The 17093-nt window shown below is 35.7% G+C and overlaps 1 protein-coding gene across 1 annotated transcript; it reads left to right on the top strand.

Moving 5' to 3' along the window:
• Positions 1-851: 851 nt before the first annotated feature.
• On the top strand, positions 852-13769 carry LOC112043325 (lipopolysaccharide-induced tumor necrosis factor-alpha factor homolog). Its single transcript, XM_024078674.2, has 3 exons — positions 852-1096; positions 8831-9119; positions 11916-13769. The coding sequence occupies exons 1-3, from the start codon at positions 1084-1086 to the stop codon at positions 12019-12021; spliced, it is 408 nt and encodes a 135-aa protein (XP_023934442.1). The 5' UTR covers positions 852-1083; the 3' UTR covers positions 12022-13769.
• The last annotated feature ends 3324 nt before the right edge of the window (positions 13770-17093 follow it).

A 17093-nucleotide genomic window follows, 5' to 3' on the forward strand; every position in this document is an offset into this window, starting at 1 on the left:
AATAATGGAATTAAAGACAAAATTGTGCATGTGTGAGTTCAGTTTTGTAGCCAATTATTCGGATCACTTTTTGCGGAGATTTTGTAGGGACGTAACCGATCTATAGTATTTAACATCATTGATGTCTAATATATACCTACTTTACTTATTATTCAAATAAATATAAGTATGTAGTATGAAATACTAATAGACTTAATCTAATGGTGAAATATGAAACCTGTATAAACCCAGTTCAAAGTAGCAGTCATTGAGAAGACAAATCTCTTTGTCGATAGTCCGTCGGTGTTTTTCTTTATCTCCACGGCAGAGGCTTTGCCAAACGCTTACCTAGGTCTTAACCGGTTCCCATCAACTTTTACATAATATAGTCAATTCATCATTATTAACAAATATTCGACTCATTGCTGAGCTTGAGCCTCCTCTTAGAATGGTAGGGTTAGGCCAATAGTCCACCACCCAATGTGGATTGGCAAACGCAAAGAATTAAGAAAATTCTCTGGTAGGTTTCCTCATGATGTTTTTCCTTCACCATTAGAGACACGTAATATTTAATTTCTTAAAATGCACACAACTGAATAGTTGGAAGAGCATGCCTAGCATTCGAACCCACACCCTCCGGAATCGGAGGGAGAGGTCATATCCACTGGGCTATCACGGCTCTTATAGTCAATGTACCTAAGTATACAATATGTCTGTACTATAAATTTTGTATATGTATGTAAAATGTTAATACACAACGCCGATACAGTTTTAATAATAGTAGATATACATACATAACCTGACATATAATTACGATGACGCAGGCGCACATCGTGCATCTCTGTCGCTCGTACAGTGATCTCTCTTTTCCCGCTCGCCTTCTGTTGAAACCCGCACGCCTCGGAGTGCATTCACTCGCGAAGTACTCTCTCAAGTAAATAAGTTTTCCATACGACACGCAGCCTATTTAGTGTATTAAAAAAATATCAGCCAAAGTTACTAAAGTGAAAGAAATATTATAAACAACTATTGAAGCAAATTGGCATGCTTGTGAACCAGTTTTGGAATAATAAGAAAACGGTGTAAAGGTTAAATTTCATCATAATGGACGCAACCAGTAAGTCAAGTATTTTATATTAACTTAGAAGTTAAATTTTAATTTTATAAGGTCAGTATAAAGTTTACTAATATTGTTGTTAGTTATTCTGTTCGCATAGTTTATATAAAACCAACATTTCAATATCTCTTAACATAAATTGAAATATTTTTTCTTAACATAAATTAAAACTCTTTGTTAATAACTACATTTTAACGAAGAATGTTCTTTAATTACGCCACAGTGTAGATAATTACGGCTTGCGTTTGCTTGCGGTTTTTGTTATAAAACTACAATACGTTAACACTTTACGTGTAAGGTGTCAGATATCTATCTAGTACCAGATGTTTACGTAAATCTTTGTCTTGCTCTACTTACCACTTAGCTGCTATTTCTGTGAGAAACAAGATTTTGGATAAATCTATAAAATCAATCTTCAAATAAGTAATCGTATTTGAACTAAGATATATTTTAATTACTTATTTTTAACTTTCGTAGTAGAATTAATGTTGAGTTAAATTATTGAAAAACATAGGAATGCGATGCAAAAAACACTCATTAAAATAAAATTAATGAAGAACATTCATACGATAAAAAAAGTTAAATATTACATGAGTTACCTACCTACAGTTTTTACAAAGATCGTTAAAATCATAACTAAGTAAATAATTCCATCGCAACCTTGATTCACGTCAGTACCTACTTAATTGTGTAAAGCATATTGTGCAAGATAAACTACGAGATGATAATATTGATTGAGTAATTACTTAGAAGAGACGTGATAGCCCAGTGGATATGACCACTGCCTCGGATTCCGGAGGGCGTAGGATCAAATCCGAAAAATATATTGCAAAAAATATATTGCTATTAGGTTGCCTCAAAAACTCCTGGCCAAACTACCATTAATGATAGTTAATAAGAATGGTTAATAATAAGTTTGTAGGCAACTCACAATATATTTTTTAACGTACTAAATTTCATATTAAACACTTTACATCCAATAAAGAGATGGGTGAAGATCGTTTCTAATACGGATCTTCTAACTATTATACCTATTCTTTTTATTCAATTCTTTATCAAATTATATATATCGTAATTGTCTCGTCGATGGTCTAGTGGTCAGGTTATGGCTTACAAGGTCCTGGATTCCAGCCAGTATTGGATCGGGCTATGAAATACATATACGTCTAGAGCTTTTCTTTTCTTTCTCCTACGAAATTTCAGTAAAAATTCTCAGCCTGGAGATGCAAACTTCGTGGTGCTACACCCTCGTGCTTCGGCACTTTAAACCATCGGTCGTAATAATTACCAAAAAGAAAACACTACTTTCCTCAACGATTTTTCTAACAAACTTATTTGTGACTCACTCATAACAGTCTTTCCCGACTTATTGGAGGGTTAATGGGAATATTTGTAATATTTAAAAAAAAGAAGAAAAATATTCATCATACGAGTAATACCTAAAACCAAAGCATTTCAGTGGTACTGTACAGAGAATCCATCGAAGGAAAAAATTTAAGCAAAGTTAGTGAATTTTTCGAATTTTGGCTAACCATCGCAACTGAGTGACTTACTGTCGCAACTAGGCCACATACCGTAGTTTGCATGCACATAATCCACCTTTCTATTTTTTGTTATGTATTTCTTTAATCAACTTGTCGGCGTTATGCCTAGACCGCACACAACGCGGCTATATTCACGTAGACGGAGCGTATTGCTTGTGTGTTCATAAGGCACCCCGTTAACGAATAAACTTGCTTCTTAAACTTAACTTTTACACAGCGGCGTAGCTACTGCCGTATCAGCCGTATCAATGATACGAGGCCCCAAGGCTACAGCCCCTTACGTGTATAAGCAAAAAAAGCAAGAAAGAACTGCAAAAATTACTAAAGTAAAAAATTCACACTTAGTGGTAAAAGAGTTAGGGTATAGTATATCAAAAACTAAAAACATTTTTCGTGATTATTGCGCGTCTATTAGACCCCCCCCCCCCCCCAACTAACAGATACAGATACAGGGCCCTTCTAAGGCACGTTACGCCACTGCTTTTACAATAAGCAATTTAAGACAAACACTTTAAAGCCGCAGACGATGAAGTTATTTTACAAACACATTTGATTTGACAAAGTTTAATCGGTTATGGGGTCCAGTGCATAGGATGTTTTATGGGTATTAGTAAAATGTTTTTTTTCATTAGTTTCTTTGTCCAAAAGGCCCGAAGTATTCACCAATGTTTGGCTACACGTACACACATTATGATTTCCCTAAAATTCGTATTATCGCGGTACGTTCGGCCAACGCACACCAAATATGTGTATGTGGGATTTTCCTACAAAATAGGTACCTACCTACTTAAGTATATTGATGAATAAGGAACAATTCATTCATGTTTATATTAAATAGTTTACATGACTACGTGACTAATTTGTTATGGTTTATTTCGTGATTTCCAATTGTTTGGCCCAGCGTCATATACCTAACTTATATACCTACCTATATCAAGAAATTCGATCACGATCACACTAATATTATAAAGGCGAAAGTTTGTGTGTAAGTAATAAGTATGTTTGTTCCTCTTTTACGCTGCGGCTACTGAAGCGTTTTGGCTGAAATTTGGAATGGAAATAGATTTTACTCTGGATTAACACATGGATTTTTTTTAAATCCCGAAAAAATCCATAGGTCCCGCGGGATTTATGAAACACTGAATTCCACGCGGACGAAGTCGCGGGCGTCCATTAGTAACATAATAATGTCTGTCTAATTAACTAAATTAGCTTAACGTCTTTCTTATTTGGTAGGTACCAGTGGTGTGCAGTTTTTAACTAGGTTAAACACTATATACAGGATGTCCTGTAAATATTACGACATACTCTACAAGGTGATAGCTGACATCAACGCCTACGAAAATAACACAATATTTATTTATTATTTATTTATTTATTTATTATCATCATAACTTAAAACTAGCCTTACAGGTATCACCTAATTCGCTAGCTTAGTACTATATTATAAATCTAAAACTTAATTCTATTTACCTAAATATATACATTACAATTAATATTACCTACTTAGTATAACAAATACACTCACTCAGCAATCCTTGTGAGTTCACTCAGAGTACAAGAGAAGATGTCGATGTTTTCAGTTACGACGTTCAGAGTGCGAAGTAATATATTATGTTAGCCGAAATTTTAAGGTTTTTAAGTTATATTGATATTTCTACAAAATGTAATAATCAGTGCAATTTAGTCGTACTATGTGCTAAAACAAAAAAATCGAGATAAGTACAGTAGGTGGTAGGTACATCTACTATATGTATGTATATAGATATCAGTGTAAAACCGAATAAGTCATTGCCAAATCAAGTAGTTCTTAACGCTTTCCATTTTCGGAAACCTTGCGGCTTTGCTTAAAATCGCAATCTGACCTTCCCTCGCTGAGATTTTTTATGTCATTTGTATTTTATACACATAATAATATTATATAAATTAACTCAATGGTATTAAATATATCGTTAATATATTTTTTATAAAATATTGCTACTTATTAGCAACTAGTTCACCCGCGTGGCTCCCGTTCCGTTAGGAATACGGGAATATATAGCCTTCCTCGATAAATGGGTTATCTAATACTGAAAGAATTTTTCAAATCGGACCAGTTCCAGAGATTAGCGCGTTCAAATAAACAAACAAACACTTCGCTTTATAATATTAGTATACTTAAATGGTAAAAAACGTATAAGAACTCATACATGTTATCTACATAAAAACATTTTCGTTTTTACCTTGAATATTTACTACCTACTCGTACGAATTAAAAACAATAACATAATTATTTCACTTACCTACTCAGCGTATGAATAATATCAATCCACACTAATATTGTAAAGAGGTAAAGTTTGTGGTGTTGTAGAAGGTAATCTCTGGATCTACTGAACCGATTTTGAAAATTCTTGAGTTCCTAAATCCTGCTACGAGTATAAATATAAGAATAGCGGTACCTAAGGTAGAGTAGCGGTAGTACTAGCTGACGCCGCGCGTTTTTACTAGGAATACTAGTAATACAGGGATAATATATAGCCTATAGCCTTCCTCGATAAATGGGCTATCTAACACTGAAAGAGTTTTTCAAATCGGACCAGTAGTTCCTGAGATTAGCGCGTTCATTCAAACAAACAAACTCTTCAGCTTTATAACATTAGTATATATAAACACGACACTCAATTAGTTTATTTTTTATGAGAACTGTATGTCAATTTACGAGAAATATGCGTGACACGGTTTTAAACTATGATTATATTCACCGTGTGAGTGTTGCGATATATTCATGGAGAAACACAAAAATGTATTTGCACATAGCTTAGAGATCATTAGCATAAGTTACGACCAAGATAAAACGATGACGAAGCTAAAATGGAAGTAAACAGGTTTATATTCATAAAATACGAGTATATGAAGCCACAGTAGTTCAGCAGTCAAGATGCTGAACTCAAAACAGAAGCCTAGGGTTCAATTAAACTGTCACACTCACCGAACAAAGGCGCTCAGAGGGAAATGGGCATCGATATAAATCGTTAGATGGGCCTCTCCATACTAAAGAACGCACAATTTTATGTCATTACCCAAAGACGTTATACCTTCGTGTTCAATTTGGAAGTGTAAAAACACAAACCACAACATGAATAAAGAGAAATAGGTATGTTACGAGTGATGACGTACTCAATGTGCGAAACTATTCCGCGACGCTTTGAGGCCCATCTAACGATCTACGATCGATGGAAATGGGAAATAAAGGTTGTTTTAAAAATCATGGTCACCTGCGTTAGACAACTTTTATTCAGGTTAATTTTAGTAAAGAAATTGTGTAGATTTATAATCCTCTATCCTAATCGTACTATGTTTTGTAGTTGAATATTTTCTACAAATACTATACCTACCTCGTTCTTTGTTTGCGATTTTCATGATTGAGGTCATTCGGTCATGAACGCTTACTGCCTCTTTGTATATTTTTTGTACTACATTACGATATTGTAGTATAATTTCGTCGTTATCAACCCATATATGGCTCACTGCTGAGCTCGAGTCTCCTCTCAGAATGAAAGGGGTTAGGCCAATAGTCCGCCACGCTGGCATAATGCGAATTGGCAGACACACGCAGAGAATTAAGAAATTATCTGGTGTGCAACTGAAAAGTTGGAGGTGCATGCCCTGGACCGGATTCGAATCCACACCCTCCGGAATCTGAGGCAGAGGTCATATCCACTGGGCTATCACGGCTCTCAGTATAATTTAGTTATACATTATACTATAATGTAGTACAAAAAGCTAGCGCTTGGCTGCATTACTGCATTACATTCCATTTTTACAGTTACCATATTTTTAAATTACAAAGACTTTGCGCGTGCGTTTCCTTGCCTCTGCGTCAGCGCTATGTCTAGTACTTGTGTATTCTGTGGCTACGGATAAGTTCAAGATAGGTCATTGAACCTATGCGTTGTATCATGGGTATATAGCGCTGAAGAAACTCTAGTGGCTGTAGGGTCCGATTTACGGGTTGTTAAATATAGGCACTGGTAAATAGGTATTCAGTTTAGTTTAGCATTCCATGGATTCGCCGTGCAGGTGCCGGGTCCATCGCGTGGTAGAGAGAAAAACACCAAGCAAAGTCCAGGACTTGTAACTACTGGATGTAGGGTTAAGGAATACCTTGACGATCGATCAACACTCCCCTTCTCTGCTCGTGTGTTCTCCCTACCTATCCAAATTTGGTAAGATCCTATTAGAGCAAAGCTGCTCGTTCTAATACAGAACTAGCTGCACTTCTAGAGAGGAGATTTTATAATGTTTCTCATACGTATCCATTAATAAAGTCCAATCAGGTGCAGAACCTAGGATTGAGTAAGGCTTACTAGATGATTTGAAGTAGTCATTGGAAATTTATGTAGGTAGGTAAATGATATATAAATTATAATTATCCCAATGATTCAAAGAGCAGACTATTGAATTAGGCTTTGCGTCACAATGTTGATTCACAATGTAGGTACCAACCATCATATAAATGATTACATCTGCAGTCAAAGCATCGCAACTGAACAATTAGCATCGTACGAGAATAACCTCACTTACGGAGTTTATCTTATTTACCTTGGAATCGTTTAATATGTTTGCATATTACGCCTGTATGTTACGTTATAATATTTATACTAGCTGACGCCGCGTGGTTTTATCCGCGTGGTTCCCATTCCCGTAGGAAAACGCGGATAATATATAGCCTATAGCCTTCCTCGATAAATGGGCTATCTAACACTGAAATAATTTTTCAAATCGGACCAGTAGTTCCTGAGATTAGCGCGTTCAATCAAACAAACAAACTCTTCAGCTTTATAATATTAGTATAGATAAGCAGTTATAATTCAACGTATCTACGAGTAGGTAGGTACGCATTGCATCTATATTACATATCAATTGCATTGCATACCATTATTTAATAGCACTGTCTAAAATAACGGCTGTTGAAACAATAAAGAGGTGTCCATTAATTCAATGAGGTGTTAATGAAAATCAACTTTCTATTAAAACAAGTTCAAATCAGTTCATCCATTTGGGAGCTATATAGTTACACAGCTACCTTACCACTGACAAATACACAAACACGTCATACTTATTAGTTATTACAACCCTCATTTTGCGACGGAGTTAAAAAATGCGAGCGTCAGATAGTCACATAGATACGAGTACATTAATCCATGATTGTTGAAGGAATGTTGAAGTTATTACATGCCTGTTGAATATGGATTGTAGTAATTACTTCCTATCTAGTAGGTAATTATTGTATTTGTACTATAGGACTCGGAGGTGGATTGAATACTAAAAATACCGACATATGGTTTACAATTCTGATTAACAACGAACTAATAGGTACCTATAACCAAAACAAAACAATCTATCCTTAACAACAACTTGCCTGAAGATAAAGTTTTCGAACAGTGCGTGTTGCCAGTGATAACCTATGGTTCCGAGACTTGGTCGCTAAATAGGCCTCTGAAAGCTCAAAGTCACACAGCGGACGATGGAAGCGCAGTGTTGATCGATTCCCCACCAGGTGGACTGATGATCCAGTGAGTCGCAGGAATTCGCTGGATGCAGGCGGCTCAGGATCGTGATGTTTGGAAGTTCCTACAAAAGGCTTGTCCTGCAGTAGATGTCCGTTTGGTGATATGATGATGATGATCATTTTAACACATAATTTAAGATCAGCCTTTATGAATAACCTACCTACCTTAAGCTACCACTCTACAGCAAGTAGAATGATGCCGCTCGTAATAGTGCATGTAGGTAGCAGGGACTGGCAAACCGAGTCCAGCTGACAGCTCCGAGTCCACTGTCCAAAGGGTCCCTGAAAGGCTTCTTCGAGAATGATAATTTTTCTGAGGCCCTATCCAATGGACTTGCTATGGGCCTCAGATTTTTAGTTACGCCACTAGCTATTAACGCCCTTATATTACCAGTCTACACAGCCCCCCTAGCTAAGTGGCATGTCGCTAACGCTTCGAAAACTAGAAAGATGTACCTATGGGAATGACAGATCTTCATCACGTGACCTGTCTATAGCAAATGTCATTCCCATACATCTTTCTAGTTTTCGAAGCGTTAGCTATCGTAGAAAGAGAATCGACGTGCCTCTTGGCTAGGGGGGGGGGGGGCAGAGATTTATATTTTTCTACACGTACCTAACACTGTTTATTCTTTTCAGTGGAAAACAAAATGGGTTTGCCGCCACCGTACGAACAAATGCCACCTAACCCAGCCCCGCCACCATCCTACTTCGCCACGGCACCGCCACCGCCAGCCACGGTCACCGTAGCGCCGCGCACTGTCGTAGTCACACCCAACACAGAAACGAACCCGACGTCAATAAAACTGGGCCCTGGGCGCACGGGCATCATGTGCCCAAACTGCCACCAGTCCATAGTAACTAGAGTACATTACGTAGCGAACAATCGGACACACATCGTTTCTGCCGGACTTTGTATAATTGCTGGGTATGTTTAATTGTTATAGTATAACTAGCGGACGCCTGCGACTTCGTCCGCGTGGAATTTAGTTTTTCACAAATCCCTCGGGAACCATTGACTTTATCGGGATAAAAAGTAGTCTATGTGTTAATCCAGGCTATAATATATCTTAATACTAAATTTCAGCAAATTCGGTTCAGTAGTTGAGGCGTGAAAGAGTAACAAACATTCATATCATTAAAATCATCAATTTTCGCAAATCTCGGGAAATCATGATTTTTTCGGAATAAAAACTAGCCTATGTGTTAATACAGAGTAAAATCTATTTCCACTCCAAATTTCAGCTAAATCGCTTCAGTAGTAGCGGCGTTATAGAGTAACAAACATCCATACAAACTTTCGCGTTTATAATATTAGTATGATGTGTTATAATAGAGTTTATCTGCATTTACCTATCTATATCTGTCAATAAGCAACTTATGGTCAAGTAGGTAGCATAAGCATTTTCTATGTTCTGTGTGGTAGGGCGCTCACAACTAATATAATATAGTTAGTTTAAAGTGAGCACGTGCAGTACGGACAACATGTGCCTGAACAGCAGGTCTATTCTACAACTCGCTAGTACGAGTTTTGAATTCACCTCTGTCTCACTCTGTCTAACACGATAATATAGAATAAGAAAGGTAGCGGTAAATTCGAAACTCGCACTTGCGAGTTATACAAAACATCGTTAGGGAATAGCCGTGCTGGTACTAGTCTATAGTAACGAGTTTTTATTACGTATTCACAAGTTGGATGCACATGACCAGCCGACTTATTCACTATCTTTGACGAAAGTTACGTGACTAAACAATTACTAACAATAGATAGTTGGTAATTTTTCTATAATATATCCACTACCATACGTCAAAGTTAGAGAATTGGCCTACTGAAAAAGTCGTCGAAATTAGCACTTGTGAACTAATAGGTACGCAAAAGTTTATAAGCAACTTTATTTTATTATGTATATATTTATTATATTAATTTATTTATTTTACTAACTAGTATCGCACTAATATTATAAAGGCGAAAGTTTGTGTGTGTGTGAGGGTGTGTTCCTCCTTTGCGCAGCGGCGACTGAAACGATTTAGCTGAAATAGATTTTACTCTGTATTAACACAAAGGCTTCTTTTCATCCCAGAAAAAATCCATGGTTCCACGCGGACGAAGTCGCGGGCGTCCACTAGTCTAATATAAATGATAAAAAGCCTTACTGAAAAACCCTGGTTCATTAATAGATATATATCCATAAATATCCAACAATCAGACGTACATTGTTTGCTTTGTATATAACTGCTGGGTATGTATGATTGTTTCATACAATAAATACCTATCTATTAAAGATTTTATCTGCAATTATATGTGATGATAAGCGATGTACAGTCTATGGTAGAGCACTCATATAATGTAGTTGATGGAAAAACGGAAGTCGGAAGGCCAGCCATTTTGCATACTAATTAGAAAGGAGAGGACACACGACTTTTGATTTATTTTTTATTTATTTACAACTAGCTGACGCCCCGCGGTTTCACCCGCGTAGTTCCCGTTCCCGTGAGAATACGAGGATGAAAGAATTATCTGTGACACTCACAACTAACGTTGCTTTTTATAGATAAATAATTTTCAAAATCGGTTCAGTAGATCCAGAGATTACCCCAAGATAGATATAATTACCACGTAAATTCAATTATATATAAATTTAGTTTAAAAAAATACCTTATAAAGTCAATAACTAAAATTATAGAAAAGATTTTAAGTAATGTAGGTACTTCCAAATGGAATTGGTTTTAATAGTAGGTACCTATTTAATAACTCATTGCATTTTCTTGTTAATAAGTAAAAATCCATGAAGTTTTAATGGAAGTAATAAATGAGGAGTCAAAACTAGCCCTAAATAGTTGGTGCAAAGATATACTGGCTGAGAGACAATTTCAGGAGGTGCTTAAATACTTTATCATCAAACAAAAGAGAATAGGGGATGTCCTAAAATAGCTATCTTAATGATCATTGCAGTGTCGGCAATGTACTAACCTTTAACCTTCGCTACGCCCGCGTGATTTTCGCGTTTATCATCGTGCTCTATAAAATTAATAATTCAAGGTACCTCAAGGTACCTACTTAACGCTTTTTATAACGAAAAATAGTAGGTATATCAAAAACTTCATATTTTTTCATCATTTCCATTATCATCAAGTAAACTCAAGCTTAGAGGAAAATCTTATTTAGTATATAGTAAACTGTCTTTAAAAGTTCATATCCACTGGGCAATCACGCTGTATACAATCTTACATACAACATACATAATATACTTTACCACATAATACAAATATGTACAAGACTATAATATATCTTAATACCAAATTTCAGCTAATTCGGTTCAGTAGTTGAGGCGTGAAAGAGTAACAAACATTCATATCATCAAAATCATCAGTTTTCGCAAATCTCGGGAAACCATGAAATTTTCGGGTTAAAAAGTAGCCTATGTGTTAATACAGAGTAAAATCTATTTCCATTCCAAATTTCAGCTAAACCGCTTCAGTAGTAGCGGCGTTATAGAATAACTAACATCCAAACATCCAAACATACATCCATACAAACTTTCGCGTTTATAATATTAATTAGTAGGATACTCTACCACAGAATACAATTATGTACAAGACTCTACTATCAGAAGAACACTAGAAGTGTACTTCAGTTCTTGGCATACTGTTATGTATTCTGTGTCAGTTGCTAAAGTCCCAGTTGTTACCCATTGTTAATTGTTTTTTTAATTCTCTATTACAGATGCTGCTGTGGTTGCTTCATCCCATACTGCATGAAGTCCTGCAAGACTGCAAATCACTATTGCCCAAAATGTAGAGCCTTCGTCGGCTCGCATGTACCTTCGTGATTTGGAGGTTAATTGTGTACCATTTTGTCACAAATAAGATACTGAACAGCTACGACCTACGACCTATTAGGTACCTACCACACGGTTAATTTATATAAACCTAACTACGAGTAATGGAAAGTTAGCGGAGAATTAGAAAATCATAGACGTTAATCGAAAAAAATACATTATATTTTCAGAATCTCTATGTAAATTATTTTATTTTTGATTGATTTGATTGTTTTATTCATTGAGTTGGTACTATGAAACATTTTTACAATTGATTCTATTGAATTTTCCCGGGTCCAGGACTTATAATTTGGAGAATGATGACTCGTTAATAACCATTTTTTTTTAAAGAATAGATATATTTTTTATAATATGACCAATATTCCCATTCCCCTCCAACTAGTCGGTAACGACTGTTCTAGGAGTGGGTACGACAATAGACCAACGGGGTGAGGATTGAACCACCACCCCTCGGTGATGAGTCCAACCGCTCTTACCGTTGAGCTATTGAGGCTATAAATTATAAAACCAGTCTCGAATTTTATAAAAAAATAGTAAGAAATATGCTAGAAATTAAATTAAAAATATCTTCATCCTTCATCATAATGTTTATTTTATATTAAATTGTATGCATAACTTGCTCGTATGCAGGCTGTAAAAGAGTTGTACTTATAAAACTAGGTGTTGATAACACCTAATTGTAAGTGCCTTACCTTACGTAATTACTTCCTTTGTAGATACGTATAGGTTTTTATTACAATAACGTATAGTACATATAAGTATTTTTATTTTAGTTGTATTATGTGACCATAATATATTATATTGTTGGTCTCATTAAAAACCTTAGTCATTCAGCTATGCTCGGACAATGTTAAAATTAGGAAGTCCGTCTAAAAGCCAAAGTTACCGTCTACCGAGACAGCACAGGCAATAGACGAGCTGCTAATCCCGATAATCTATTTTGCAGTTTTTAATGTTTTTTTCTCCAGGAAGCACCAGATTAAGTGAGATTGTGTATTAAATTTAAAACTTTCAATGTAATGATGATGAAAACCTACTTATTTAAATTTTATCTATTAATTATTTCATATAATTGACTTTTTACATAACTGTCACGTTGATCCGGTGGTAAACCTATGTGGTTTCGGATCACGAGGTTCTAAGTTTGAGTCTTGTGTCGGGCTCAGCACGGAATTGGGAAGTTGATAGGCTTACTTACGTGCCGCGGGAAGCACGTTAGGCCGTCGGTCATTATCATTAACGTCTGATAGTGATCGTTAAAAAAATTAACATTATCAAAAGCTCGCAAACACGTATTGTAGCAGCGTGGTGGGTTCCAACTTCATGTCTCCCTATACAGAGAATAGCCTTTAATATAGGCTGATGATGATGATTTTTTATATTTTTTGAACGAAGAATTTGTTAAAGAGGGATAAGGTTTGATAAGTAAATATTTCGCCAACCAAATCAATAATTATATTGATTTTATTTGCCACTTTAGAATAAGTATAACCTATAAATCTATGAAATGTTGTAAACGTAAAATATGTATTGTAAATCTTGATAGTTAAATGCAAATATTAGTGAATTCTATACAATTATTTAAAACAGTAAACTGTTGAACTTACACAAAGAAATACGTCTAATTGTACTAAGACTACTATATCTATTAAATTATGTAAATACAAGTTTTCTGTGATATATTTTGTATCTTATATAATACTTTAATACTATTTTATTAAAAAAACGACTATTGACAATGTTTTATTTACCTAATCCTATCAGAATGATACATACTCTTGTGTTGTTTTTCCAGAGATTTTCTTTAAAGTAGAGTACAATTAGGTTTATACTCGAACCTTAGAGAAAATGTTAGAATATAACAAATATCACAAAGTCAGAAAATACCTTAAAATCCATTCACTATAACTAAGTATAAGTTCCGCTATTAACCGACTTCCAAAAAGGTTCTACGTTCGGGTGTAAGTACGAGTATGTTTTATTTATTTGTCCAATTGCACTCTAGTATTAGACCATTATTATTTATAAATTACATTTTAGGTACATTAAGACAAGGATAATAATAATAAAGAAAGACGAAATCATACATTTAAAGACCTTGTAAATAATTTACTCCTCGTATAGATGCCCAAAAATTGTCTACAACAGGGGCAATAATGCTCCACATTCTTCCATCTCTTCACCATGTATGGTATAAAACAGCAGCAAAGCCACCTGAAATAAAGAACAAAGTCACATTTCAATTCATTTTCTTAACTATGAACATAACCATTGATCTTGATTGCAGTATAACTTATTATAAATCGTCTACATAATATTCAGTTTTTCACAAATCCCGCGGGAACCATGGATTTAAAGTAGCTCATATGTTAATGATTTTGAAATAGTACAATAAGATATAACTGCGGTAAGTTGAAAAATAAAAAAAAAATTACATAGCCGAGGCGATATTGCAAGCTCGAGCCAAAGGCGAGAGCTTTAGTAAGGAAGCAGAGGCTGTAATTATCAAACGGACGTTTTTTAACACATTAGCGAGGAAACACACTTTCTGAAATTGTCATTTTTGCACAGATACCGAAGTTCGTTTGCAGGTGGCTGAAGTATCGTGATGTTTGAAAGTCCCTACAAAAGGCCTATGCAGTGGACGTGAATCGGCTGATATGATGATGATGATGACTTATATCATAATGTACTATTACTGCTACAAAGCCATGTTATTAGTGAATGTCATAGGCTATATTTTAGACTTGTTTTTACACGGGAACGGGAAATACAAGGGTAAAACCGCGGGTCGCCGGCTGGGTACCAATATACCTACTGGTAGTCACTAGTAGTATTATATAAAGAATGAATTATTTTCCTTTTAGTACAATTTATATGTATAGTGACGGCACTATAGGTACATACAATCTATGAAGATATTTATGTATCTGCGAAGTGCACGTCACTATCGTCACTATCGAGGTGTTAAATTTTGCAGATAAATGTCAATTACTATGACCCACGGCCGTAATCGTTAAGCTCGTACAAGTATATGAACCTATAATTTGAAGGCCATCTTAGAAAATCTACGTAGCTCATGCAACCTCGTCTTGGTACTTACCAGAATAAGATTCCTAATATTAAAGCAATTATGTGCGTCAATGTCGTATTTTTATAAGTTGCTTTGGTCATAACATCTTCTTGACAGTAAGGGCACCTCATACCCACGGGCTCCGAGCCTACTTGTAGGAGATCCATCTCGATAGAGACTTCATTGCTTTGTGCAATCTGTTTGTACTCGTCCACTAAAATGTTTGAAATTATAAAGTTAGCTTCATCAATATTTGTTATGAGTTTCCACAGAGATAATCATTATATGCTTCAATAGATGCCCAGATATAGACAGAACTTAACACCGAAAGGTCGTGAGCTCGATCCCCGCCTGTTGGAAATGGTACTTGTGCACACATTTGACCACTAAGAGGACAGCTAACGCTCATCACGCGTAGCGTGGTGGGTTCTAGTTCCATATCTCCCAGTCCTGGATTAGCCTATAGGCTATTTAAGCATTTTTAGGGCATTCCGTCTAGATTCTCCCGATTATTAAAATAAATGTCTCAGCATGTAGCGAAGATTGGCGTGGGAGAAGACGGTGGTCCAGTCTTGCACGTAGAGAACTAACTTTCTGCGTTTTACGACGCCTCATAAACCTGGGTCCAGCTATGATAAATATGGAGCTTTCATTATTCCAAAAAAAATTAAAAATAAGTTGGTGATGTCACGCCCCAATGCCTCGGAAGAGACTTAAGCAAACGGTGCCGGTCATTTTCATTTACATCTAATAGGGCCTATGGCCTAGTTATATTTCGTTTATTCAGCAAGCTAAAAAGACATAGCCAATAAAAACAAAAGACATTATGACTTTACACAGATAAAACATAGACAATAGATTTGAAGAATGTATACACATGTAACAGGCCCTACGCCCGACAACCTGCATTGGAGCACCGTGGACCGTGGTGGGTCTAACCTTTGCCTCTCGCCTTATTTATAAGGAACGAGTCCAGGCCTGATAAATACAAGAAAATGACTCTCTGGGTCTGGACTCTGAAAATCTTAAACGCATGGCTCGAATAGTCTATGACTATGACATCTACACCACTGTTCTCCGGTGAGCTTAGCCGCTGAGATCAGTCGCCATCGTAATATACCAGATAGGTACCTACTTGCTATCCCTACTATGTAGGTGAGTCACCATATCCTAAGTTTTCCATTAATACGTAACAATCGATTTTGTAACAAATGGGACAAATAGACATGAAATGACATGAAAATTATCACTATGTTGTATGTTGTATAGATATATTTTGTTATGTTATATCCATTGTTCTGTATAGATGGGCCTAATAAAAACAATAAAGATATTTTAACGAGATACGACACTTACTTATGCGCTGACAATGATGCAATTATTATCCTACTGAATTTTCACCCAATTTCACAAAATTACCACAAATTTCAAAAGTATTTCTTTGTTTTCTAAATGACGTCTCTCCTACGTAACTTCTACTTACTGTCTATTTCATCAATAACACGATAATACCTAACCACCTGATATGCCTTAGTTATCGAATACCTACTTAGATAAGGTACGGATGCACAGCTCTCCAATACTTCTAATCAGCCATTAATCGATAGTCCACCAAATATGGAACGAAACTGTACCTAGATAATAAACTAAGATATATATAGGTAGATACAGGCTGTACCTACCTAGATATATCTTAGTTGTACCGTACAGCTTCGTCAGAAATCATAAAATTTACCTGGATTCTTCAAAATTATGAGATCCTGTAGGTTCTGGTTAAGGTACTTAGATCTACATAGAATTATTATTTTTAGATACAAAATATCGGGGCTATCTGAAGGTATACATAGAATAGGTACGATTGTGATATCTTCTTTGTCTACTTCGACGATTGAGATGACTCAGAATGCAAAAAACTAGAGTTTGTATCAATCTTCCCGTTTACAGAATGACAAAATATGGTTTGAAAATGGAATTACAATTTTTTTTCGAA

This window comes from Bicyclus anynana, chromosome 4 (genome assembly GCF_947172395.1).
Source record: "Bicyclus anynana chromosome 4, ilBicAnyn1.1, whole genome shotgun sequence".
Taxonomy (NCBI): Eukaryota; Metazoa; Arthropoda; class Insecta; order Lepidoptera; family Nymphalidae; genus Bicyclus; species Bicyclus anynana.